General features: G+C 41.2%; 1 protein-coding gene across 1 annotated transcript in view; it reads left to right on the plus strand.

Annotated features, from left to right (window-relative positions):
- Nucleotides 1-25,374, plus strand: part of NET1 (neuroepithelial cell transforming 1) — a 60,743-nt gene that overhangs the window by 20,435 nt on the left and 14,934 nt on the right. Inside the window, exon 3 of the mRNA XM_027073324.2 lies at nt 1,577-1,636. Within this exon, the coding sequence (XP_026929125.1) occupies nt 1,577-1,636 (60 nt within the window). The remainder of the gene's footprint in view (nt 1-1,576; nt 1,637-25,374) is intronic.

Genomic DNA, 25,374 nt, shown 5'->3' on the forward strand with positions numbered 1-25,374 from the left:
CCTCTCCGTCAGTGCTTCCTCTCCGTCGGCGATACCTTATCAGCCCCTTTGTGTCGCTGATACAATTATTTTTGGTTTAAAGTTTACTTATTTATTTCGGGAGAGAGAGAGAGGGAGGGGCAGAGAGAGAGAAAGAATTTCAAGCAGGCTCCACACTGTCAGCATAGAACCCGATGTGGGGCTCGAACCCACCAGCTGTGAGATCATGACCTGAGCCGAAATCGAGAGTTGGACGTTCAAGCAGCTGAGCCACCCAGGAGCCCCCTTTTTTAAAAATTTTTTTTGCTCATACAGTTATTTACAAACACACACAGCCTCACATATAAGATGCACACATGCAGGATTTTTGCTTAGTTTGCTTTTCAAAATTAGGATCATATTCACAGTTTTTCCAGATCTTCTGGATATGACCTTAGGATCAATAAAGATTTCTTGTCCCTTCATTTTTTTAGTGTTTCCCAATCCTGATTTGTATATATTGTTCTCTCATGTCTTCTTCCATTTTCTTAATGTCTTTTAGCTAAATTTGGAATAGTATGTCATAGTTTTGCTCTGCTTTTTTGAGCATTTCCTTCTGAGGTGTTTTCATTCCCCGTAGGGATGTTATTCTTGCCCTTTTTTCTTGCAGTTACTTTGTGTAGGATTTGACTCAGAATTTTCTGTTCATTTTAATGTGGATTTAGTTTTTCTGAAAACTTTACAAAGAGGCTTGGTTCAGATAACTTTTCTGACTTCGCAGAGCTCCCTTTCTGCTTGTTTTTGTGGGGCCTTCTGAGATTTCCAGGCTCCATCAGTCTTCCCCACCTCCATCTGGACTTTATCTTTCCTTTGTCCTGTTGTCCCTATCCTGCTCGATTTTGATGCCGTTCCCCCCAGTTTCTCCTTGGGTGGAGCCAGGTCCTGGAAGGGAGCCCTGGCCGGTCAGTCTTGAGAATTCCAAGAGCTAGGCTGTGTCACTCACTGGTGATCTGAAAAGTTATTTTGAGGTGTGGGTGGGTGATGTGTTACTGAGACATTGTTCAATAGTGAGAGAAGACAAATTAAAGATTGTGCACAGTTTTGCCGCTACAGGCACCAGCAGGCCGAGTGAGGACAAGGACTAATAACTAGGAGCGTGTTGGTCTTAGCTTATAAACCCTGCTTCAGGCAACAAGTCTTCATTACTTTGGGCCATGAGCAAAGGGTATTTTTTTTCCTAGTGAAGACCCTCCTCCCTCTATAGGATAAATAATATGTGTTCCTTTTTTAAAAAAATTGGTGCCTTTGTCTTTAAAACATATTTTACTTTTTCTCTAACAAGTACAGACAGCCCTCGACTTACATAAGAGTTCTGTTCTGAAAAAACTTTACCTAAGGGTTTTTAATGGAATGGAAATTCGCAGCATGAGATGATGCAGTCAAGGGGGCTATTTAAACAGTATATATGCGAGAGGTGATTTGGCATCCCTCATAGAAATAATTTCCTTATGAGTACAGCTTCACTTTCTTAACGTGATTTTTCCGGTTTTATGGAGTCTGTTTAATGAAGTAACATGCATTCCTTCTGTATAAGAATGAAATCTTTTTTTTCACACAGAAAAGAAAGCGGAGAGAGAAAGATGATGATGTCATAAGCCTTAACAGCCTTGATCTGAAGGTAAGCCTTAGTGCCCTGAAAGAACTAAAAATTTAAAAACACTTTAAGAAAATTTTAAAGTATTTAAAAATATGCAGATAGTGTTTCTTCTTGTGCTGTAAGAATAACAAATGCTAACGTTTTAAAATTTTTTAAGTGCAAAAAAAAAAAAGGTGCAAAACCGAATAATACTGGCTTTTACAGTTACTGTCTTTTTTGTGTCCACTTCTTTGTTAAAAATGAGGTGAAAGCTTCCCTCAGAACATTGTGGGGCTTCAGCCAGTGATCTCCCACTCACCTGCGTAAAGGGGCCCGGCCCTACCTACCCTACAGGGAAGGTAGGGACTGTGGTGAAAAAGAGGAGTGTGCCCTTCTGGAAGCACCACCTGCTCCTGTGCTCTCTCCCGGTGCTGCTTGTAGGACGGTCGAATCCGGATTGTTATGTGAAATCTCCGGGTCTTTAGGTGTTAGACTGTGCAAGCCCAACAGCTCGTCTGCAGGTCAGACGTGGCTGCGCATTTCCAATGTGTGACCTATCACAAACTAACCTCCAGGGCACACTTGAAAATAATTGTGTATCCCTTTATGTAAAACTGTAGTTAAGTCCCCAAACCTGGTATGCCCGGAATTACTTAGTCCATTTTTGTCGGTTGCCAAATTTTGCAGAATCATCTCCGTTTTAAGAACCTTTTTTAAAGATTGTTATGTAAAGGTTATACATTTTTTAAGTGAGATTTTTTTAAATGTTTGGCATCATGTTTAATGATGGCAGCTGCTACTTGTTTTTAAAGACAAGGTGTTTTATAGGTCTGCCCATCAACATTTTACCAGATCCAGCAAGGCCTGTGTGTGTGTGTGTGTGTGTGTGTGTGTGTGTGTGTGTGTGTGTCTGCGCGCGCGCGCACATAGGCACGAACATACGTAATGTCTTCATGGAAGAATTGTGTGTTTTAAGTGTTAGACTTTTTGCAAAACAGTTTCAGTTACATTTAAAAATCTTGTATTCAAAGAGAAAAAAAAGGATGAAATGGCAACCCTTTTTCGGTAGGCTTCAAATCAGACCACGTACAGAAATAGGACAGTATTTCATAGTTTGCCGCAGTAAAATCCATGGTCAAATCTACTTAAACATGATCCTCCTTTTGTTTACCCCAACTTCAGCAGTTACCATCATACGATCAAATGACAGTCATTTCTCTGTCTACTCTGCTACTTGCCCCTGGATTATTTTGAAGCAAATCCTTTAGTTGTATCATTTTCTCTGTATCATCAGATTTGGTGCTCACACTGCCTTGATTTATCTGACACCTTTTTCTGTTTTGGATTTGTTCATTTTGTCTGGAGTTGAAATTCATAATAAAGTCTATACATTGTGATTATATGTCTCTTGATAGGTTCTGTGGGTTTAATATGTAGGTTATCTCTCTAGCTTTTTGCTTTCTTGCAGTTTTTTGTTGTCGAAAAGGAAGTGATGTGTAGAGCTTTTCATAGCTCCATGGTATTTCTTTTGTCCCTCTCTTTCCTTTATTTCTGTTAAACGGATAGATCGAGATTGATTTGGGCTGTGTACTTCCCTCGAGAGGTATATAATAATCATTTTGTGCTATTATCAAAATGAGTTAATTATCATTGCCTAGATTTATTTATTCATTGAAGGTTGCTAAGTGGATATCATGCCTTGATCAGTCATCTTTATTAAGGCGAACACTTCCATAAAAAGAAAGTTCCCCTCAGCAACCATTTGGTTACTGTGAGGTACTTACCTACACTAAAGGAGGGTAAGTGCTTGATTCCTTTACCAGTTTTCAAAAGAAATGAGTTTTATTCATTAAAATTCTCTAAACGTAATTAATGATTTTTTTCTATGACTATGAACTTATGGATATTTGTACATTTGTTGTGCTTTGATCTATTTCAGTTACTACTCTTACAGTGCTTGAATTATCCCATCTTTGGCCACTGGATGCTGCTTCAGGATGGCTTCTATGTCCCCTTTTCCCCCAGTTTTAAGATATAATTGGCATACAGCATAATGTAAATTTAAGGAATGCAGTGTATTGATTTCCTGTATCCTTTTGACATGACCCTCACCTCATATCTGGACACTTAAGCCTAGCCGCCGTTTCTCCCAGGATGACAAGCTATTCCAGGCCCACTTGTACATTTTGCTGTTGTTGTTTCTTAATGTTTATTTATTTTTGAGAGAGAGGGAGACAGAGTGTGAGCAGGGGAGGGGCAGAGAGAGAAGGAGACACAGAATCGGAAGCAGCTCCAGGCTCCCAGCTGTCAGCACCGAGCCCCACGTGGGGCTGAACTCATAAACCACGAGATCATGACCAGAGCTGAAGTTGGATACTTGCTTAACCAACTGAGCCACCCAGGTGCCCCTTGTTGTTGTTGTCGTCGTTGTTGTTGTTGTTTCTGCTCCATACCCGGTGTCAGTGGTCATTTCTAAAAACCCTGGTTTCCTTAGGAAATGGTAGAGGCTTAAACCAGGGCATTCTGAACACTCCTTGCTGCTTTATTCATTCTTGTTTCTGTGCCTTTTTAATGCACGGAGATAGGAAACATAAGTCGTTTTTTCAGATAAAGAAATAAATTATGAGTTTATACTGATATTTCAAATTCAAGGCTAAAGTATTTTTACTAATTTGCATCAATATTACTATCTAGAGCTCTCAGCCACACCAAAAATCTCAGTCTTAGGGACACTGACATTAATTACTCACTTGGTTTACTCACAGTTCAAAGTAGTCTACATTACTGCAAATCACTACTGCATTACATAAATGAGACAATTACTGAAAACATTTTATGTTTTATTTTTCAGATTTTTTGATTTTTACTTAAAAGGTATAGTAAGTATATACAAATTACTGTGTTTTTAAATTGTTGAACTGAGACTTTTCTATGTGTAATTATGCCAGAAACCTACTTGTTCCTTTTTATTTTCAATTTTTAAGAACTACTTCTTAAATTTAATTTTTCTTCGGGGTGCCTGGGTAGCTCAGTCAGTTGGGCATCCGACTTCGGCTCAGGTCATGATCTCGCGGTCTGTGAGTTCAAGCCCCACATCGGGCTCTGCACTGACAGCTTGGAGCCCGGAACCTACTTCAGATTCATATTCTCTCTCTCTCTCTCTCTCTCTCTCTCTCTCTCTCTCTCTCTGCCCCTCCCCTGTTCGCACTCTGTCTCTCTGTCACAAAATAAAAACATAAAAAAGTTTTTTTAACTTAATTTTTCTTCTTAATCATGTAATAAAATTGTATGGAATTTCAAAGTCAGCTCCACAAGATTCTTGTTTCTATTCCTGGATCTTCTACCCTACATCTTTCTTTCGTACAAAATCCTTTTTTTTCTTTTTCAAATATTATGGTTTATTCTTTCACTTTTTAAAAATATAAGCAATTGCATGTATGTTCGTATATTTCACTTTTCTGGCTAAACAGAATGCTGTCTTTCATCATGTGCTCTTTTTTATTTCCTTGTTTGTTTTGCTTGTGTGTTTTTGCTGTGATATGTCTTTATATAGCAAGGTTCATGTTTTCGTTCTCTTGGTTATTTTTGCCTTCAGTTTCCCCTTTTTAGCTCTTGTAAATTGGTTTATTCCTATGAGCATATTTTAATCAACTAACACCTCTTCTCCCTCCTCTCCTTCTCTCCTGTTAATAAAATTAAGTAATATCTCTTTATTCTACATTGGTACATTTAAAATATTGAGTGCTTATTTTACTTTCCAAGTACATTCACCATCCTCCACTTCTTAAAAATACTTTTACCGTATCAGAAGAACAGAGCACGTAGGCATCACAAACTGTGCCGTGTACCCTGATAACCATTACTTAGACTTTAGCTCTGCAGTAAATCTGCACGAGTGCTCAGCACCTTGTGTCCGTGCCTTCCTAGGTTGTGGATTGTCTGAAGCTCATTCCCTAGCAGAGGGGTCAGCAAACTCTGGTCCACAAACTGTATCCGACCTGCTCAGTGATTCACATATGTTGTTAATGGCTACTTTTTAAAACACTGCAGTGGCAGAGGTTGAGTGGCAGTGACAGAGACCATCTGACCTACCAAGACTGAAATATTTGCTCTTTGGCTTTCTACAGAGTTTGCTGACCCCTGCTCTAGAGGTGAGTAAATGCAGAGGACTCATTAATGGGAACAGGATTACATGAGTTACTGAATGTCTGTGTCGGTTTGTTTGCAGTCGTTGTACTTGAAGGCTAGTTCGGATGGATTGAAATCCATGACTCACGCTTTCTTCCTTGGATAAGCAAATATTTCACTCCATTGTTTTCTGCATAAAGTGCCACTGTTGAAAAGTTTCACTAAATATATACTTTTGAGTCCTCTTTTATTTTAGGAACATCTTTTCTTACCATTTTTGTCATTTTTTTTCTATTCCACTGTTTTGTCTTCCCTCCCTGCCCTTTATACTTAGCATGGATTTTAAAAATCTTTTATATTTACTACTTCGTCTCAAAATATTTATCTCTTTATATATCTTTTTTATTTTTAAACTTGTCTTCCTTTTTGTCTTTTTCCCTTAATGCAGTAGACTGATTTTTTTTGTTCTGAAATAATTTTTCTTTTTTTTTTTCTCTCCCCTCATTTGACATCTTCCGTTCTCTACCCACCTAATTTTTGAGTTTGATGTTCTTTCATAGCTTCTATAATCTCCTTTTTGATTTTATGCTATAGACATTATTCTACTTCACATTTTCTGCCTTCTTATAATAGCTTTAAAGGGGATTTATGATTTTCTGTCGCTCTTTTGTTAAGTACAGCCAGTTCTCCTGTGGTCAGGGGAGGAGGAGTGGGCCCTGGCAGCCCTTGTTCGGCTTCATCGCTCCAGAGCTCCCTCTTCTGGTGTCTTCAGGAGGTGGTTTTGGTTTGGGGGGTTTTTTTAGTTTATTTAAAAAAATTATTTTAAGGTTTATTTATTTTTGAGAGAGAGAGAGACAGTGCAAGGGAAGGGCAGAGAGAGAGGGAGACACAGAATCGGACGGAGGCTTCAGTCTCTGAGCTGTCAGCACGGAGCCCAACGCAGGGCTCGAACCCACGAACCTTGAGATTGTGACCTGAGCTGAAGTCGGACGCTTAACCCCCTGAGCCACCCAAGCGCCCCTAAAGTTTATTTTTGAGAGAGAGCACGAACAGGGGAGGGGCAGAGAGACAGAATCCCAAGCAGGCCCCGTATTGCCAGTACAGAGCCCGATGGGGATGCGGAGCTCAAACTCCGGAACTGAGAGATCATGGCCTGAGCTGAAATACAAGACGCTTAACCGACTGAGCCACCCAGTGGTTTGTCACAGGAGAGCCTCATGTTTCCTGAGACCTTTCTTTTCTGCTCCCTCCTTTTCCTGTCTGCGCTTTTTCTGGTCTTTGCCTCTATTGCCCTATTCGCTGCTTGGACCCTCCTCCTCGCAGTTCTGAGTGCTGTGAGTTCCAGAGTTTAAATGGCCCAGACTGCTAACCTTATGGCTTGGGAGGGTCCCTGCCCTCAGCCTGAGAGTTTGATCCCGGGACCCTTCTCAGGTTAGACTACTGGGTGCCAGAGAGTGGCTCCCCTGTTCTCAGGGCCGTCGGAGAAGCCCAGTCGCCTTCCCTCCGCTCCTTTGTGCACAGAGGCTGATACCATGGGGGTCTCATAGCCGTCCGCTTCGTCACTTTCTGACAGACAAAAGGTTTGTGGGGAAACACTGCCTCTTCCTTTCACTGTAGTCTGTGTTTTCTGTTGGCTGTGCTAGGTGCTCCAGCTGCTTTTTTTCTTTTTTTTTTTTTTCTGTTTACTTTAAAGAGAGAAGACCGGTCAACGATTTAATTAACATATTAATGAACCAACAGAATGGTAAAGCCAATCAAAGGACGATAGGAAACACTGAAGTCTTCCAGTTACTGAAAGAAAGAATGGTGGAATGAGATTGCTAAATTAAATTAGATGCAGAACAGATTAATGTCCTCATCTCCGTCTCTACCTACAAAATGTATTTGCATTGCTGTCGGTATTCAGCTCACATCTACCCTGACAGAGTTGCAGGAAACCTAATCAGTAACAGATAGTAAATCAGACAAAAGGTACATGGCCCTAGAAAACGAGACAATCCATTGAAAGGACATTCAGGAATTCCTTTTGTCTGATTTCACGTTTGGGATATTTTCTTTTATTTTTAATTCTTTCCTCAATTTTGCCACCTTTCTAATTCTGAGGTCGGCTCTTTTATAGCTAATTTTGGAATATTAGAGTTTTTTGTGAGCATGTTTTTCTACCATGCTTTTATTTTTTGTAGGGGTATTATTTTTTTCCCTTATACTTTTTTTCTGACGAAAACTTCCTATGGGATTTGACTGTTCCTTTTCTATTGGTCATTATTATGTGAAAATAGTTTTCGAAAGGAAGAATGAGTCCAGAGAGCTTTTCTAGCTTTCAGACTCTAAAGCTTCCTCTTCTCTTGTCTTTAAGAAATGATAAATACAGATACACTCTGAGTTCTTCAGGACCTGTTTTCCTCCTCAACTTTTATCTAAACTTGCTCTTTCCCGTATGTCTGTCACCTCTGTTCCACTCTACTTGAAATCTCTTCCCAGAACTTGCACCATAGTGTAGGGTTTTGTCTTGGAAGGGAGCTTTGAGGGTTTCTAAGCTCACGTGTTCCAGCCATGAACCCATTACTGCCACCCTTGAGTAGATGAAACCCTTTCCAGTTTCAGTTACTGTGCTCAAAATGGCCTGCCTCACTTTGCAGTGAGTAGCTATTGATAGTTTGGGGATTCTTCTGTACTCAAACATGACAGATGCTGTTTTTCTCTGCTGATACTATATAGGTTATCATACAGTTAGTTGTTACTAGTTTATCCACATTAACTTGTATGTTTGGATTCATGGGGGTGTGTACCTTATTACATGGTGCTGTACGTTTTGACTTTGGGGTTTGGTTTTGTTGTCCTTGTTCTGTATGTTTTTATGGAAAGATTTGGAAAAATTGTAAAACTATGTCACTAACACCACCTTAGTCACAGAGTTATGTCTCCCGATGTGGTGAAAGGCAAATTCGGCTTTCCTCTAAACCTAATACAATTTTAGCAGATTTTATTGACATTGAATTTACTGGAATTACTTGAATTGCTATAATTTTTAGGATAGATCTTATATTATGAACCGATACTAATACTCATCAACTAGCCAAAAGATAAGCTTTTATTGTCGTTCAAAATTTATCAAGTTTAGGACAATAGTTACACATTTGCATATGCTACTGTTAACTTCTTCAGATTGAGGAATTATATTCAAGGAAGAAGTCCTTATAAAAGTTTGGTCACATTAACCAATCCCAACTGCATCCTATGCTTTGTAGTCTCTATTTGTTCCAAACCTAAGGAATCATGTATAACTGTGATAAGAAAAGAATGAATTTGAAATAATTTATTGAATAACAACCTCTTTGTATCCTCAAAACTTCACTAGGGTTTGGTCTAAATTCTTTCTTTTATTCTTTTTTTTTTTTTTTTTAATTCCACAAACATTTATGGAGCGCCCACAATGTTCAGTTCCTATACTTAAACTTACAGATAAGACTACATACAGACAGGAAACAAGAGCCTCTGACAAAACCCTATCTGCATAGATTACAGAAGTATGATGGTGTTAGGAGGAGGAATGGGAGAGAGAAATAGAAGATTTGGGGAGGTTTTAATTTAGAGCTGGATTTTTATGAACGCTACACAAACTGGGGAAAACCAACCGCAGAGAGAGAAGAAGCGTCTATAAATGTCAAGAATTAAAATCAGTTATGTGTAAGGAACAATAAACAAATTATTTTGAAAGAGCCAAAGAAAAATATGAGGAATGGGGTGCCTTGGTGGCTCAGTCAGTTGAGTGGCCGACTTGGGCTCAGGTCATGACCTCGGGGTTAGTGAGTTCAAGCCCCCTGTGGGGCTCTGTGCTGACAGCTGGGAGCCTGGAGCCTGCTTGGGATTCTGGGTCTCCCTCTCTCTCTGCCCGTCCCCCACTTGTGCTCTGTCTCACTCTCTCGAAAAAGTAAACATTAAAGAAAATGTTAAGAAATATATGAGGAAGAACTAAGACATGAAGTAGTATAGAGGGTTCATTGGTCCCTTAATTTGAAGGCTGAAGATGATTGGCTGGAGTTCGTTCATCTGAAAATCAACGGGGATGACATTGTGGAGTCTTGAACTGATCTTCCACAGCCTGGTCCCTCCATCTGTGTAGAAAGTGCCAGTCCATGAGGGCCTGGCACCGGGCATGGAGGCCTGGAGCAAGAGTGGGGCTGTGGAGATGAGAAGAGCAGACAGGTTCTGTCTTCATCGCTTGTCTCTTCTTACGTATGATCTCTCTTTGGAGAGCTCACTCACTCGCCAGATTCACCGTCTGTAACGGATGACTCCCTGATCTGAATCTTTAAGCCAGAACACAGTCCTGTTTTTCGGATCCTTTTATCCAATTGCTTCCAAAATATAGCCTTCTAACTGGCCTCCCCACCTGTAGCCTCTTTCTGATGCCTTATTGATCTTTCTTTGGTCTTTTCAGTACCTTGCTTAAATTCTTTCAGTAGCCACTCATTGCTTTAAAGACAGAACCCAAATGTCTTGTGTAACATGTAGTCCCCACTATGATGGGTTCCCCTACTCTGTCTCTCCAAAATTTCTCTTATCATACTTCCTGTTTCCTTTCCCTTGTACGTCCTTATTCCTTTTCTTTGCCTGGAGAATGCCTGCCTATCCCCACGAGGTCATTATCTCCAGGAGCCCTTCCCAGAGTCTTACCCCTCTCCCTGTATCCCACCCCCACCAACCTGGGCTGGTTGAACCATGAACACCCTAGGTAGGGAGAAATGAATAGAGAAAGAGTAAATGAGATTTCTTGAGAAGGAAAGAGGGTCAGCAATAAAGTTCTGATCATCACAGAAGCATTAAGCTGTATTTACACCTTGAAAATAACGACTCAGTTCTGGCTGCAGGCCAGAGTCACCTGGGGAGCTTTTGGGGGAGGAGGGGGCTGCCAAGCCCTGTCCCAGACACCCTGAGTGTGGGGGCAGGAGAGTAAGGATGGGTGACGTTGGGACCTGAGAACATACATTTGGTTTTGTGTTTGTTTTTGAAGATGTCTGGGTGATTCTGTGGTATGGCCACAGCTGAAAACTGAAAATGTGACTTTTTTTTAATGTTTATTTATTGAGAGAGAGAGAGAGAGACAGAGCGTAAGCGGTGGAGGGGCAGAGAGGGAGACACAGAATCAGAAACAGGTTCCAGGCTCTGAGTTGTCAGCACAGAGCTCGTCGCGGGCTTGAACCCAAGAACTGTGAGATCACGACCTGAGCCAAAGTCGGACCCTTAACCGACGGAGCCACCCACCCAGCCGCCCCTAGAATGTGACATTCTTAAAGTTGTCTCTCTCCCCAGAAACACACCATGAAACAGATACTCTGCCAGCTCCCCCAGCCCTGTTTTCTGCCTGGCCTTTCCTCTAAATACAGCAGTTTTATTATGTAATAAGCTAAATACATAATCAGTTTGTATAATCTTTTGATGCCTGTTGCTGGGAACCATTACTTTATTTACCTCTATACTCCAGTCACCTTAGCCACATGGCCTGACACATAATAGATGCTTGGTAAATATTTAGTGAACGAACAGATAAAGTAGTATAGGTCAAATAAGTGAAATAAGACTTTGGACTTAGATAAGCATGTAACGTGAGCATCGTGTTATCTATTTTGATTTTGGATCTCTCACACTAACAATTTAATACCGATATTAACAAATTGTCATGTAGTAGATCATTGGCTGTTTGTTGAAATTGTGGTAGCTTATCAAATTTGTCTCTAAGTAAAATTTTAGAACTATCTTTTATCAGTTTGCCTTACTACTATATTATGTAGAAAATTATTTTTAAAAACGAACACAGTATTTGTTTTCCAAAGGTGTTTCTCAGCTGTTTGTTAGCAACCATAACCTTGCCCTTTTCTTTTGATAGGAAGAGTCCAAAGTGACTTTTTACTTTATTAATGTAAAGTAATACTGGGATGAGTAATACTGTGTCATATTTTATGACTAAAGTTCTTTAACTCTGATCGTCAGTGATCAAAAAACAAACCGGAATACTTCAAAAGAATGTTCTAAAATACATAAATGGTTTGTTCTTTTTCAGGATGGCCAGATTTAGGGATCTCATTTCTTATAAGTTAAATAGTATACCAAAGGGTTATACTTTGAGTATTGGTATACTCTGTAAATTTTAGGTTAAACATAATAATGAGTTATGTATATTATTCCTAATAAATTATTTTAAAAGCATTTGCATTTGTTTAGAATTATAATTGTCTTTTGTCAATCCCTGGTTTAATATAATCTTACTTTTGAGAAACCCACCTCTTAGAACCATGACTGGTAATTGGCAGTTATTCTGAGGCACAGATTTGAGTAGTTTGAGGCTAGCTGGCAGGCTAAAGCCTAGTGGCTTCATTTATGAATAGCTTACTGCCCTCCATCTTGCATTTTGATGTAACTTACGATCTCTACTGGCCGCCCTGTAAGATAACACAATAAAACATGATTTCTCTTTTGACAGAGGTCCAAAAAATAAAGCCAGCTGCTAGTATAGGTGATGAAAGTGAAGAGGAACAGAAGATAGATACAGGAAAATGGTTCTTAGCCAAAAACACAAAAGTAAAATGTAAAACAATTATTCCTGATAATGCTCTGAGAAGCCATTGAAGTATCCAGAGCTGTTTATCCTTAAGCTTAATTGTTCCTAGACCACTGTAAATCATTCCTGGACTGATATGTGCATTTAAATGCTTGTGTCCTTTTTTAATTACAAAAGCAATACAAGAGTGCACTGTCCTTGTTCAAAATGTAAAAAAAAAAAAATTTTTTTTAAGTTTCCTTGTATCACCTTCATCCTCTGAAGTAACCAGTTACTATTTGATGTGTCCCGGGTTCTTTTCTGTTTATTTATGTACTTTCACACAATGTGTGTAATGGTGACCTATAGATTGTCATGTACATGTGCTACAGCTTGCTTTTTCTCTTTGTCTCTTGTCATTACTATATAAGGCTGCCTTATTCTTTTTTGGTTGCCATAGTGTATTCCATAGTCTAGAGTATGATAATCTACTTAACCAGTCCTTTAGCAGTGGTACTTTAGTATATTTTCCAGTTCTTCTATATTAAAAATAATGCTGCGGTGTATCTTCTCCTTGTGCACAAAGGAGGAACTGTTGCTGTGTCTCTAATACAGATGTCAAGAAGTGGAAATGCTGGGTTGCAAGTTTCAGTTTTGATAATATTGTTCACTTGCCTTGCAATAATTTGACAAATTTAAACTTCTCTATCAGTGTATGATAATAAACATATCTCTACACTCTTCTCAATCCTGGACTTTCTTAATCTTAAAAATTTTTGCCAATTGTGATAGACAACCAGACAGAAAATTAATAAGGAAATACAGCACTTGAACATAAACCAGTTGGACCTAAAAGACATATACAGAAGAACTCTCTATCCATTAAGAGCAGAGTCTACATTTTTCTCAAGTACCCACAGAACATTCTTTAGATAAACTGTATGTTAGGCCACAAAATAAGCCTTAATAAATTTGAAAAGACTGAAATTATACAAAATATTTTTGCAATTACAATGGAATGAAACTAGAAATAACAGAAGGTAAACTGGGAAATTCACAAGTATGTAGAAATTAAACAACACACTATTGAACAACCAACGGATCAAAGAAGAAATCACAAAGAAAATTAGAAAATACTTTGAGACAAGTGAAAACGAAAACACAACATAACAAACTAGTGGGATACAGCAAAAGCAGTGCTAAGAGGGAAATGTATAGCTATAAACTCTTACATTAAAAAGGGAGAGATCTCAAATCAGCAATCTAGCTTCACGCTTTAAGAAACTAGCAAAAGACGAACAAGCAAAGTTCAAAGCTAGCAGAAGCAAGGAAATAATAAAGATTAGAGGGGGCATTACATAAATTAGGGAATAGAACAATAGAGAAAAATCTATGAAATTAAAATATGGTTCTTTGAAAAGATCGACAAATTGACAAATCTTTAGGTGACTTAATAAAAGAGAGAAGACTCAGATACCTAAAATCAGAAATGAAAGTGGAGACATTACTACCAATTCACAGAAATAAAAAGGATTATAAGAGAGAACTGTGAACAATTTTACACTACCAGATTGCATAACCTAGGTGAAGAGGACAAATTCCTAGAAACACATAACCTACCAAGACTGAATCATAGAGATAATCTGAATAGATCTGTATATTGAGCCTGAATAAGTAACCAAAATACCTCCCAACAAAGAAAAGCCATTGACCGGATGGATTCACTAGTGAATTCTACCAAACGTTTAAAGTAGAATTCACACCAATCCTTCTCAAATTCTTCCAAAATATTGAAGAGGAGGGAACCATTATTAACTCACTCTTTGAGGCCAGCAATACCTTGATACCAAAGCCAAAGATACTACAAGAAAAGAAAACTATAGACCAATATCCCTTATGAGTGTCGATGTGGAAATCTTCAAGAAAATACTAGCAAAGTGGACTCAGCATATTAATAGAATTAATACACTAAGACCAAGTGAGATTTATTCCTGCCACGCAAGGATGGTTCAACAAATGAAAACCAATCAATGTAATAATCCCACTGTAACAGAATTAAGGAGGAGAAAGCCTGGTGATCATTTCAATGGATGCAGAAAAAGCATTAGACAAAATCCAACACCCTTTCATGATTTAAAAAAAATAAAACACCCAACAAACTAGGAATAAAAAGAAATTTCCTATGGATAAATGAGATGTGGTATATACATACAGTGGAATATTGAGCTTTAAAGAGGAATTCTGATACATGCTATAATATGGATGAACCCTGAAAACATGCTAAACGAAATAAACCAGACACAAAAGGACAAATGTATGATATTGCTTATATGAAGTACCTAGAATAGTCAAATTCATAGAGGTAAAAAATATAAGTTGTTACCTGGGGCTGGGGAAAGGGGAAATGGTAATTAAAGTTTAATGTATACAGTTTCCATTTGGGAAGTTGACAGAAGGAGATGATGGTGGTGATGGTTGCACAACAATGTGAATGTGCTTAATGCCTCTGAACTCTCCCTACTGTACTGTGCCCTTAAAAGTGGTTAAAGTGGTAAATTTTATGTACATTTCATCACGGTTTTTTTTTTTTTTTTAATGTGAGAAAAAAGGGAAAAAAGTAATTTGAGTTCTTTATGTCATATGGATATTTACCTCTGGTTTATTATGTATGTTGCAGTTTTGTTTTTTAGTCTCTTGTTTTTGTCTCTTGGTGGGATCATTTATGTAATATTTTTACAGTTTGAGAGTTTTAGTTAAATTTTATTTTCATCCTATTTGGCATTTTTCAGACCCTCTAATTGTAAAGAATTATATTTATTTCAGAAATGCCTTGTGAAATTTTCTTGTTTTTAGATTATTTTCATCCTCTCACTGTCTAGTCTTTGCTTCTAGAACTCAGGAAGATTTTAGAAAATCTGGAATTATGTTTATTAACTCTTTTTTGTTGTTTCCATCTCTTTAATCTTGTATGCTCTTCTCTGGGAGAATTCCTCAGCTTCATTTTCTAGCTTGCTAATGCCTCACTAGTGTCTATTCTACTAGCTAGCCGAACTATTGACATTTCTATTTTGGCAATAGATAAAATTTTGACAATTTTTAAAAATATTTCCAAGATCTCTAATTTTTTTGTTTTGTTTTCCCATAGTAGTATTTATTTTCCTTGATGTATTGTCCTCTGTTACCTTTCTAGAGGTATTACTTATATTGCTTTTAACCTCTCCTTCTGTTTGCTCTGTTAACTAATATAAAATAAGCCATAAATCAAATGAAGTTATGCTAAGGCCAATAAAGATTGTTTAGAAGTTGCAAACTTGTGAACTTAACCAGTTGTTACTACTTATGTGATTTTGTGTAAATTATGTAACCATTCTAAACCTCTGTTTTCTGTATTTAACGATAAAACTTTAATCTCAAATTTGATTCATAGCTCTTCTCCACTCTTCAACACATTTGGCTGGCCGGCCTGCCTCCCTCCCCTCCTCCTTTTCCCTCCCTTCTCCTCCCCTCCCACCCCTTTCCTTCCTTCCTTCCTTCCTTCCTTCCTTCCTTCCTTCCTTCCTTCCTTCCTTCATTAGTGAGCTCCTACTAAGTGTCAGACACAGAGAACAAAACAAAGTCTTTGCCCTCATGAAGCTTACATTCCAGTGGAGGCATAGATTGTATCTGTCAGTGACCCTAGAAATGTGTAGAGGTGACAGAGAGACTGCCCATCGCATATGTCTCCACTTTTTTGAAACCCAGCCTCCTCCAAGATGTTAGGCAAGGAGAGGGGAGCAGAAATAAAGTCTCTTTGCCTTATTGGGTGAGATTACGTGAGCAATGGCTCCATCAAATGTTGATAACCATTCCTGTGAACCCTCCCTAAATATTGATAGTCTCTTGCAAGAGTAGCCACATCTTTTGGACAACCTCTAGCAAGTAGCATACCGTGCACCCTTCCAATACATGCTGGTTTTTGCCCACCCACATGCAGTCATCCCAACAAGACCATATCTTCAATCTCACCTCTGGGCTTTGTACTAGAGGAACCAGAAATTCATGTAGGGTGAGTGCCATCTTGGCCCACTCTCCTTCTGAGAGTTCCTAAGGGAAGGAAGGCTTGCAGAGTGGAAAGAGTAGTCTCATTTCATAGAACGACAGGCCCCCAACACCAACAGCTTTATTTCTCAGTTCTTTTCTGATAAAGTGGGGGTGGCTGTAGGGGGTATGGATGGTGCATCCCTGATCGGCCTCTAATAAGTAAGTCCTGCAAGGAAGTCATGATGAAAACACATTGTCTTACTCCTCCACTGCCCGTGATAGATTTCTCTCACCCTCAGCTGATGGCTGGTGCCGCTTGCTGATGCCTCCTCAGATTAAAAATATGGGGGTCTTAATCTTGGTTTCTCCCAGAAAGTAGAACCTGAGGCAAAGCTTGTATGCTGATATTTTGGGGGGAAATAAGGGACCGGGAAAAGGAGGAAATGCCAATACCAGAGTGAGTTATTGACTTGGCACGTGGGTCCACATTGCCCCATAGGGTATATAACCCTCGTATTTGCAGGTTGCACGTTCGTGATGCACTTGAGAAGCCCTAGAACAGAACACGCGATTGATACATATGCAACTGATTAAGGGGTAGGGTTAGGGGGTGTGAGGAGGAGGATACTGTGAGCTCCTTGTACTGTTCAGATGTGCTCACGCACCCCTTTAAGTCCAGTCTGTCACAGAGACTTCTGGGTCGTGATGTGCCACCATCTCTGCAGAAGTTTTTGTACACGGGAACAAGTTACAGTCTCTGCTGCTGCACAAAGGCGTGATTCAGGAACACCTTACTCCCCTGCTGCCATAACAGGTCTCCCTCAGCCTTGGCCAGCACGTCGGTGGGTCCAAGTTGCTTGCCCCACTTCATCCTCGAGGGTCTGAGCCCCTAGTTTGTTTATCTCTGTTGAGCCTTGGTGGCTCCAGAGCCAGGCTGTAACTGGGAAACACCACATCTGGGAGTGGCGGTGAGAGGGACCAATTCTGCTTCCACCCCCTGATTCCTAGGACCAAGTGTGACAGCTGTGGAGGACATAGCACCATATATAGGCCGTTTCACGTGTATCACACTCTGAAGGACAGTGCTCCAACACTGCAGAATTTTAACCCTGAGCTGCTAGAATAGCTAACGCTTTAATAGACAATTCCATCGTTCTGTTAAGCTGTCTGCTTCTGGACAGCGGGGTATATGGAAGAACCGGTGGATCGGGTGATTGATTACCTTTCTGTTGTTGTAACTCCCTTGCTATGAAACGGGCCCGTAAGTCTGAGGTAGCAGTGTTGGGTAGGGTCTCGTGGAAGTAAAGCAGGCACTGTACAAGCCCTGAAAGGACGGTGCTGGCAGAGGTCCTGAGGATAGAGGAGGAAATCCAGCGTCCAGTGGAGATGTCAGTTCCAGCTGGGCCGAATCATGCCCACCGTAGTAGCAGGGTCCAACGTAGTCGACTAGCTGCCACGTCTGCTCAGGGAACGGTTCCGATTTCATCGTCCCTTCTCAACTGCTGGCAGGGTGGACACTCAGCAGTGCCAGTGGTTCCCTCGCCTCGGTGAAAGGGAGTCCCTGCTGGTGGACCCGTACATATCCTTCAGACCCGCGCTGCCGCCCCTCTTTCCATGGGCCTCTTCCGGAAGCTCCACGACGGCCCAGGAGAGACACTTGTTGATATGCACAGGATAAATCATTGTGTTTATCTAGTGCCTCTGAGGCACTAACATAAGCGTTAACATAAGACAGAGATCCCCCCACATTGTGCACGCTTCCTAGGCCCATTTATATGCCTCTTTTCCAAAATTTCTTCTCTCAGCATTTTTAATCTTGCCCTTCCGAGCCCCTAAGCAATTAGCCAGGCCATTCACTACTTCTCAGGAGCCTGTGTCTGTCTGTACTTCATGCCCTTTCTCCCTCCGTTTAAGTAGACGGCCAAGTAAACTGCCTACAGCTCTGCCTGCTGGAATTGTTTCCCTTTACTGCTCTGCCTCAGGATTGTCCTTAATCAAGCACCACCCTCAGCTACCCACCCTCCCCCCACCACCACCAAATGAGGAATTGAGGGGGTAATATGGTGTGATGTACCAGGACCGTCAGGGACATCTATGTAATTTACCTACGCCCTTTGGTCTTGTTCAGGCCTGGTTCCAAACAGACCGTCCCGTCACGTAATAGGTTGCCACCGTACCTGCCCAACCTTGTGACTTGGTAGACTTGACCCTTTTCATTTGGGGCATGTCTGGTTGCATCAGTCTCCTGATGTCCCGTGGGCAGGTCCTCCGTCTTTGCTAGGGCTGCTGGCACACCAGGAGCACACGTGCTTCCCTGCCATGGAGGGCATAGCCTGGCTTCAGCGCCCTAGGGCTCTGTGTTGCAGTTCTTTTCCTGCCTTTGTCTCCCATGGAGACCCCCGGTTCCATCAGACGTGCTGGCTCACATAGCCTGTGCAGCAGGGCAGCTCGCCCCACAGCCTGGACCCCGCAGCCGAGGCTGCTTTTGCCCTGGATTCCACTCAAAACTGAGCATTGAGATTATTCCGTTAACAGGTCAGAGCGGAATTCCCAGATGCAGCAGATGTTTCCTCCAACAGATAGAATCCTACCTGTTGCTTTGCCCCTTCTTAGTGCCAGGGAATGCAAGGTACAGCAGCTTGTTCTTTACCGTAGAGGGGACATCCCAGAGAGCCTCAGGCCATCGGACCTATTACAACTTTTCGAATGTGGCTGACCCAGAATTTTCATGGCATACATTTGACTTCCCAGGGTGTCCAGAATACTTGCCATTTTCTGTTCACCAAATCTTATTTGTATGATGTCATCAGTTTACGACACTAACGTGATGTTCTGTGGATAGCAAGTCCTTTTGGACTCTGGGACAGAACAGAAAAGTTAACAGCCTCGGGACATGAAATACAAGCTGCTGTCCTTCCTTCCCACCATAAAAGCCAGTTACATTTTATCCTCCTTACTAATGGGAATTGAAAAGAACACATTGCGGGGGAGGGGGGAGAGAAGAACCCTCAGACCAGATCAATAGCCATATGCCAAATGCTAGAGGATGTGTTGATCTGTTCCAGTCAAGGACCTACATCTTGCACGACAGCTAAGGTTAAAGCTACCACTCGAGTTAAGTTTACGGTAGTCCACTGTTGGCTGTCTCGATCCATCTCACTGAAGAAGGCCCATAGATTCGTTGAATGCAAATGTAGTGGAAACTACCCTCCTGCCTGCTGTAATTTTGATGACTACCTCTGCATTTTCCCTTGGTGTGCAGCATTGTTTCTATTTATTATCTTGTCCCAGGGGTAGGGGATAGAATTGTCAGGGGCTCCCACTTGGCCCTTCCCACCATGATGGTTCTGAGAAGATTTTGGACGTCACCAGCTGCTTTGTCAAAGCTCTGAAAGCAAGTAACGGAAGCCAGCAGACTCTACAATCTTTACCGTTGCCCCCGATGTAATAGTTCGTGTTCCACCACTGCTTCACCACCCCATCTCTACCAATCAAAGGCTCTAGTCCTTCTCGCCATTTTACTAATGAGGGACCCCGTTGCAGAATCTCATTCTGTGTGTCTAATCTCTAGGGCCAGTCTCAGTATTGTGTCCTAGCCGGGGTTACCTCCAGAAATCGGCCTGAGACGTGAGCTCATTGACCGTCTATTTTGAGGTGTGGTCCCAGGGAACAGAAGGAGGCAGTTAATGCCAAGTGTCTATAATTAAGCTGGTCACCACTGTGGGCAACTGAGGCTTGACTGTGCTAGAACCTTCTGAAGAGCCATGTACGATACACTGCAAAATTGTCTTGTCAAGGGACTGAAGGGGGAGCTTTTACTCACCAGCTCCTGTGCTCCATTAGTCACTGGATTAAGTGGGGTGTTAATTTCTCACACGTAAATGCCACACACCCCAGCATCCAGGGAGCCCACAGTGGGAAGCAGGGGCTGCCTGGCGCAGCTGGTTGCTGTAATAACGAAGTAAAAGTGGGCCGAGGGGACAGGGGCCTGGGCACAGGACATGGTACCATTTGTCTTTAGGTTTTGGCTTTGCTGAGTTTCAGGGGGCAATGAGAAAAATCCCACTCAACATCCTGTTACACAAGCATAAGTGATCTTACGTTATGCTGGAAGTTGTTTGTTATCCTGTGTACTTGAGATCAAAGTCACCAGTAACAGCACCAATACCTCATTTTATTTGCTGTTTGTATTGTTACTGCAAAAAAGAACCATGGTTTTGGTAATAGCAAACTCCTTAGCCTGAGATTCTGTTTATAGTCTAATAGGATAAAGAGCTGAATTGGACTTTTTCTGAACCAAGTTCTTAGTAAAGCTTGGATACAGTTAAATTTTTAATCCAAATGATTTTTTAAAACTCAAATCTACATATAAATATATTGCTAATTTCTTTCATGCTCATCTAGTCCAAATGGAACTGCCTTTTTTGTTATTTTTGGCTGGTTACTAAATATTTTGGAACTCTTGTTTTTTAGAAGTTCCATTTCATATTTGAATCAATGCTTCCTTTTTTAGTAAGATTTAAGGTTCTATTTTTAACTGAGCTATTTTTAGTGAGATACTAGTAAGTAGCTATTTGTAATGTTGAATTCTAGAGTTTTAGAGTGGAACATAGTTTTTTCTGTTTCATTTTTTTAATGTTTATTGAGAGAAAGTGAGTGCACACATGAGTGAGCAGGAGTGGGGGAGGGGCAGAGAGCGAGGGAGACACAGAATCTGAAGCGGGCTCCAGGCTCTGAGCTGTCAGCACAGAGCCCGATGCGGGGCTCGAACCCACAGACCGCGAAATCAGTACCTGAGCCAAAGTTGGATGCTTAACTGACTGAGCCACCAAGGTGCCCCTAAAGTGAAACATAGTTTTCTTATATTTAGAAAAAGCCCTTAAAATATTTCTTGTGAACTGTGGAAACTTTTCATACACTTAAATGACTTTTAAACGCGTTTAATTTAGTAACATAAAACATGAGAGCTACACACAAGGGCTGAAGAAACAAATTGTACTGTTACCGTATTTATTTACAGATAAGATTGTTTATGTAGTCATCTATAGAAGGTCTTTACAAACAATTAAAAAGCTGAAAAAAAGTGGGTTGGCAGTTGCATTTCACGATATCCCATGCAGAGGGCAGCAGAGAGCTTAGCTATTGTTTTCTCTTTCCCATAATATGGCTTTCCTGGCTAATTTCCAATTGCTGGTTATTATTCCAGACAAAAGTAAGTGAAAACAAGTAATATCTAGACCCAAAAAAAGTAATGAATTCTTCAGCTGTAATTCATCTAAATTCCAGAATTCTGATTTCACATGAAAAGGAGGAAAAAAGGTAAGTAGCCTTTTTCTATACAAGGGAAGCAATGTTATCTTTCTCTTTACCTTCTTCATATTTTAGGAAAGAAAGCATTGAAGGCTGCCTACAGGCAGGAGAACAGAGCTTATAATTATAACTGGTCTGTAGAAACCTGTATTCTCATTAAAAACTGATATCTGTTACAAAGCTGCATTATTATTTCTAGAAAACTCAGTTTTTAAGTTTATAAATTCTAGATTTTCCACACAAAGAAAGGACACTTAACCAATCTGTGCTTCAATTACGTGATATGTAGTATTTATAAATCATACTTTGGGCGCCTGGGTGGCTCAGTCGGTTAAGCATCCGACTTCAGCTCAGGTCATGATCTCACAGTCCATGAGTTCGAGCCCCGCATCGGGCTCTGTGCTGAAAGCTCGGAGCCTGGAGCCTGCTTCGGATTCTGTGTCTCCCTTTCTCTGACCCTCCCCCATGCATGCTCTGTCTCTCTCTGTCTCAAAAATAAAGAAACATTTAAAAAAAATTTTTTTGAAATCATACTTTAATAAGATCCTAATAACATGAAACAGTTGAAATAGGATCTCTTCTAAAACTTAAGCAACTGGAACTATTTTGCTGTCTTTTTCCTTGCCTGCCTTGTTATAAAAAGGCTCTAAGGCAAATAATGTCTCAATTGTTTTATGATTTCCTTCTCTGTAAAATGTTGACATTTATATCAGAAACATTGCCTGGGACTAGTTGCCCAGCTCCCAGAGGACGACCAGTTCCGGCCTCACATGCAGCGTGTACCACACGTGTGCTCGTGGCAGGACATTTCCAGTCTCACCTGGAAAGTGGGTGACAGGAGCTGCGAGACCAGTTTCAAGCCTGTCCAGCCATTGATTAACTCTGCAACTTTGGGCAAGTTTCGAAACTGTCAGAGTCCCGGCTTCCTCCATCTATAAAATGGTGCTCATAACACATACTTCATAAAGCTGGCGAGGTAAGATTGTGCAGGAAACTCCTGGCACGGAGTAAGGACACAAGTTTCCCTTCTCTTTTTTCACTGCCGTTCTGCAGTTTCCTCCTAAGAAAACTGAGGAGGATGGTCAATGATCTCAAAGGACCTTTTCAGCCCTCTGATTTCGGGGAGCATTGTTCGAGTCCAGAGTCTCTCTGGCTCATCACTCGGCGCGTGTCGAACATCTCGTGTTCATTGTTGCTTTTTTAGATGCTATCTACAGTTGTCTAAGTTATATTTAGATCACAACCCTGAACATTCGAAATGAAACAAAGATTTTAGAGTTGGTGAGCTGGGATTTTTGTGCTGTGACTGTCACCGTTAACTCCCATTTGGCTCCTGTAGGCTTTCTATTTTTACATTTATGAGACTTCTCCCTTTATATCTTGGGTCCTCAGCTGCAGGAGAGAAATGAGAGGAATCTCTTCTCATTATCTTGGCCTTACCTCTGTCAGAACTAGACAGAAAAACAGTGGAGAAAGATGTCAGGGAAGAGACCATGAGATCACCCTCGCAGCTTCTTTCCTAACTGTCAGCTGTGTGCAAGCCCCGTATCCCCTTATGAGGCTCAGTGACCATCACGTTTTGGCCTCACTTGCATCATTTTTGGGCCAACGTAGCCAACGAAACCAGACTGCTGGGTTCTAGCCTGGCCCCTCTCTAGCTCTGAGAGCTCGAGCAGGTGCGTGTTGCCCACGATCGCTCGGTGTTCCACTTTCATGCTGCATGGTGCTGCCTGCACAGCCGCTCCCGAGGCCAGCTACGTCACCCACACGCGTGATCAGGGGGTCAGGTAACGAAGGGTAGGCGGCGAAATATTCGCAGTCACCATTACTTTTTTAAAAAGGCTCAGAGCCAAAAGATGAATTATCATCATCTTGAACACAGATTACAGTGGTGTTTGCAGAGAGAAGAGCAGCACCGATGCCTCCTGCAGCCCCTCGTGGGTTGTTTTCTGCAGATTGTCATCATACGTGGTCTGTGCCCACTATTCTGCTCTCTTCACTCTTCAGCCTCTGTAATTGATTCCTGTCCTCAGCCCACCGAACCAGCACACTCGAGGTCCTCATTAAACACGTCAGTACCAAATCCATGAGTCTTTTCTTACCCTTGTTAACCTTTTTGCTCAATGAACACCTTTTCGTCTGCTGGCATCTTGTTATGTTTCTTTTCTGACTTTTCCTTTTGCAAAAGTCTTCTTCCCTTGGCATTTCTCCAAAGTTGGATCCTTGGGCCCTTGTTCTTTTTGTCCAGATTTTTTCTCCCAAGCATCTCATTCACCCATAGCTTCCACTCTGATCCCTGTGTATGTGACTCCCCAGGCTAAATCTGCCCTCTGGCCTCTTCCAAGTCCTTGTCCAGCAGTTCCAAGTCCTAGCTCAGTTTTTTCATTTCTTGCCCCACCTCAGACTCAGATCTAAAATGAAAGTCTGAATTCTCTTTCAGAGCTCATTCTTCCTCATTTCTTTATATGCATTAACTGTTACCCCTCCTAACTTTAAAATTGTAGGCACCTCTGACTTGTGCGACATACCCTTTTCCTTTCCCACTGTCCCTGCCTTAGCGCCAAGTTCTTGATACTGGATTGTGCTTTTTGCAGTATGTGTCCAGTCATCTTTCAAAGCCTCTGAAACGCCAGCTTACAATTTAACTTTCAGTATCTGTCACCTACTCAGTAAAATCCTCTGCTCATCCCTGTTTACCCACAGCCCGTGACCACAGTCTGGGTGCTCACTCCTTCATGCTCTTTTGGGAAAGCCTTGCACGTTTCCCTTACCTGGACCTGGGAAGAACATAACATGGCCTTCCAGGTACCACTCAAATAACATCTTACAGCCTCTCCTGTAGCATCTTTCCCAGCCCCGTCTCCCCCGGGAAACTGCCGGAAGTGGTTCTCCTGAACTCCGTGGCACTTACCAGCTAACTGTACCACTTCGGAATTTTCGCAGGCTTTTATTACTTATCTCTTGTGTAGGCTAGTTTTACATAATGGTCTGCTAGTACTTTAGAGCAGATGTGAAACCTACTTTTTGTATCCCCCACATAATCTAAAATAGTGCCTTCCACATAGATTTCTCAGACTTCTCTCGTCCTAATAAATCCTAAGAATAGAATTTTTTTTTTTTGCAAATCACTGGCATCCTCTTCATAGTAGCATCTAGTTAAGATAAAATCCTACCTTTCAAGATAGAATACAGTGCTTTCTGTTGAGGAAGAAAATCTTCTTAGCACACCTACCAAACCATCATAAGCAGTGCTTTTCCCCAGAGGAAAGGATTTCGTCTACAAAGTTGGAGACTGTCACTGGCACGTGACTTAGGGCAAGTTAATTCACCTCTGCGAACCTCCTTGCTCTGTCTGTAAGGTGCAAGACCTTTTAAGTAGCTCTCGTGAGTTTTTTAAATTTCTTTAAATGTTTATTTCTGAGAAAGAGAAGACAGAGTGTGAGCAGGGGAGGGGCAGAGAGGGAGGGAGACACAGAATTTGAAGCAGGATTCAGGCTCTGAGGTGCCAGCACAGAGCCCAACGCGGGGCTCGAACTCATGAACCAGGAGAACATGACCTGAGCCGAAGTCTGACGCTTAACCCCTGAGCCACCCAGGTTCCCCAGTCTTGTGATTCTTTTAGGACTATATCAAGATCAGTTAATTCAGAATAGAGAAGGACCCTGCTATTAGAACGAAATCACCTTTTTTTTTTTTTGTATTTATGTTAGAAAACATGTTACACAGATACAAAGTTTTTAAAACATAACAGAAAAAAAAATATGTGCCTCCAAGTCTGAGAAAT

This window comes from Acinonyx jubatus, chromosome B4 (genome assembly GCF_027475565.1).
Source record: "Acinonyx jubatus isolate Ajub_Pintada_27869175 chromosome B4, VMU_Ajub_asm_v1.0, whole genome shotgun sequence".
Taxonomy (NCBI): Eukaryota; Metazoa; Chordata; class Mammalia; order Carnivora; family Felidae; genus Acinonyx; species Acinonyx jubatus.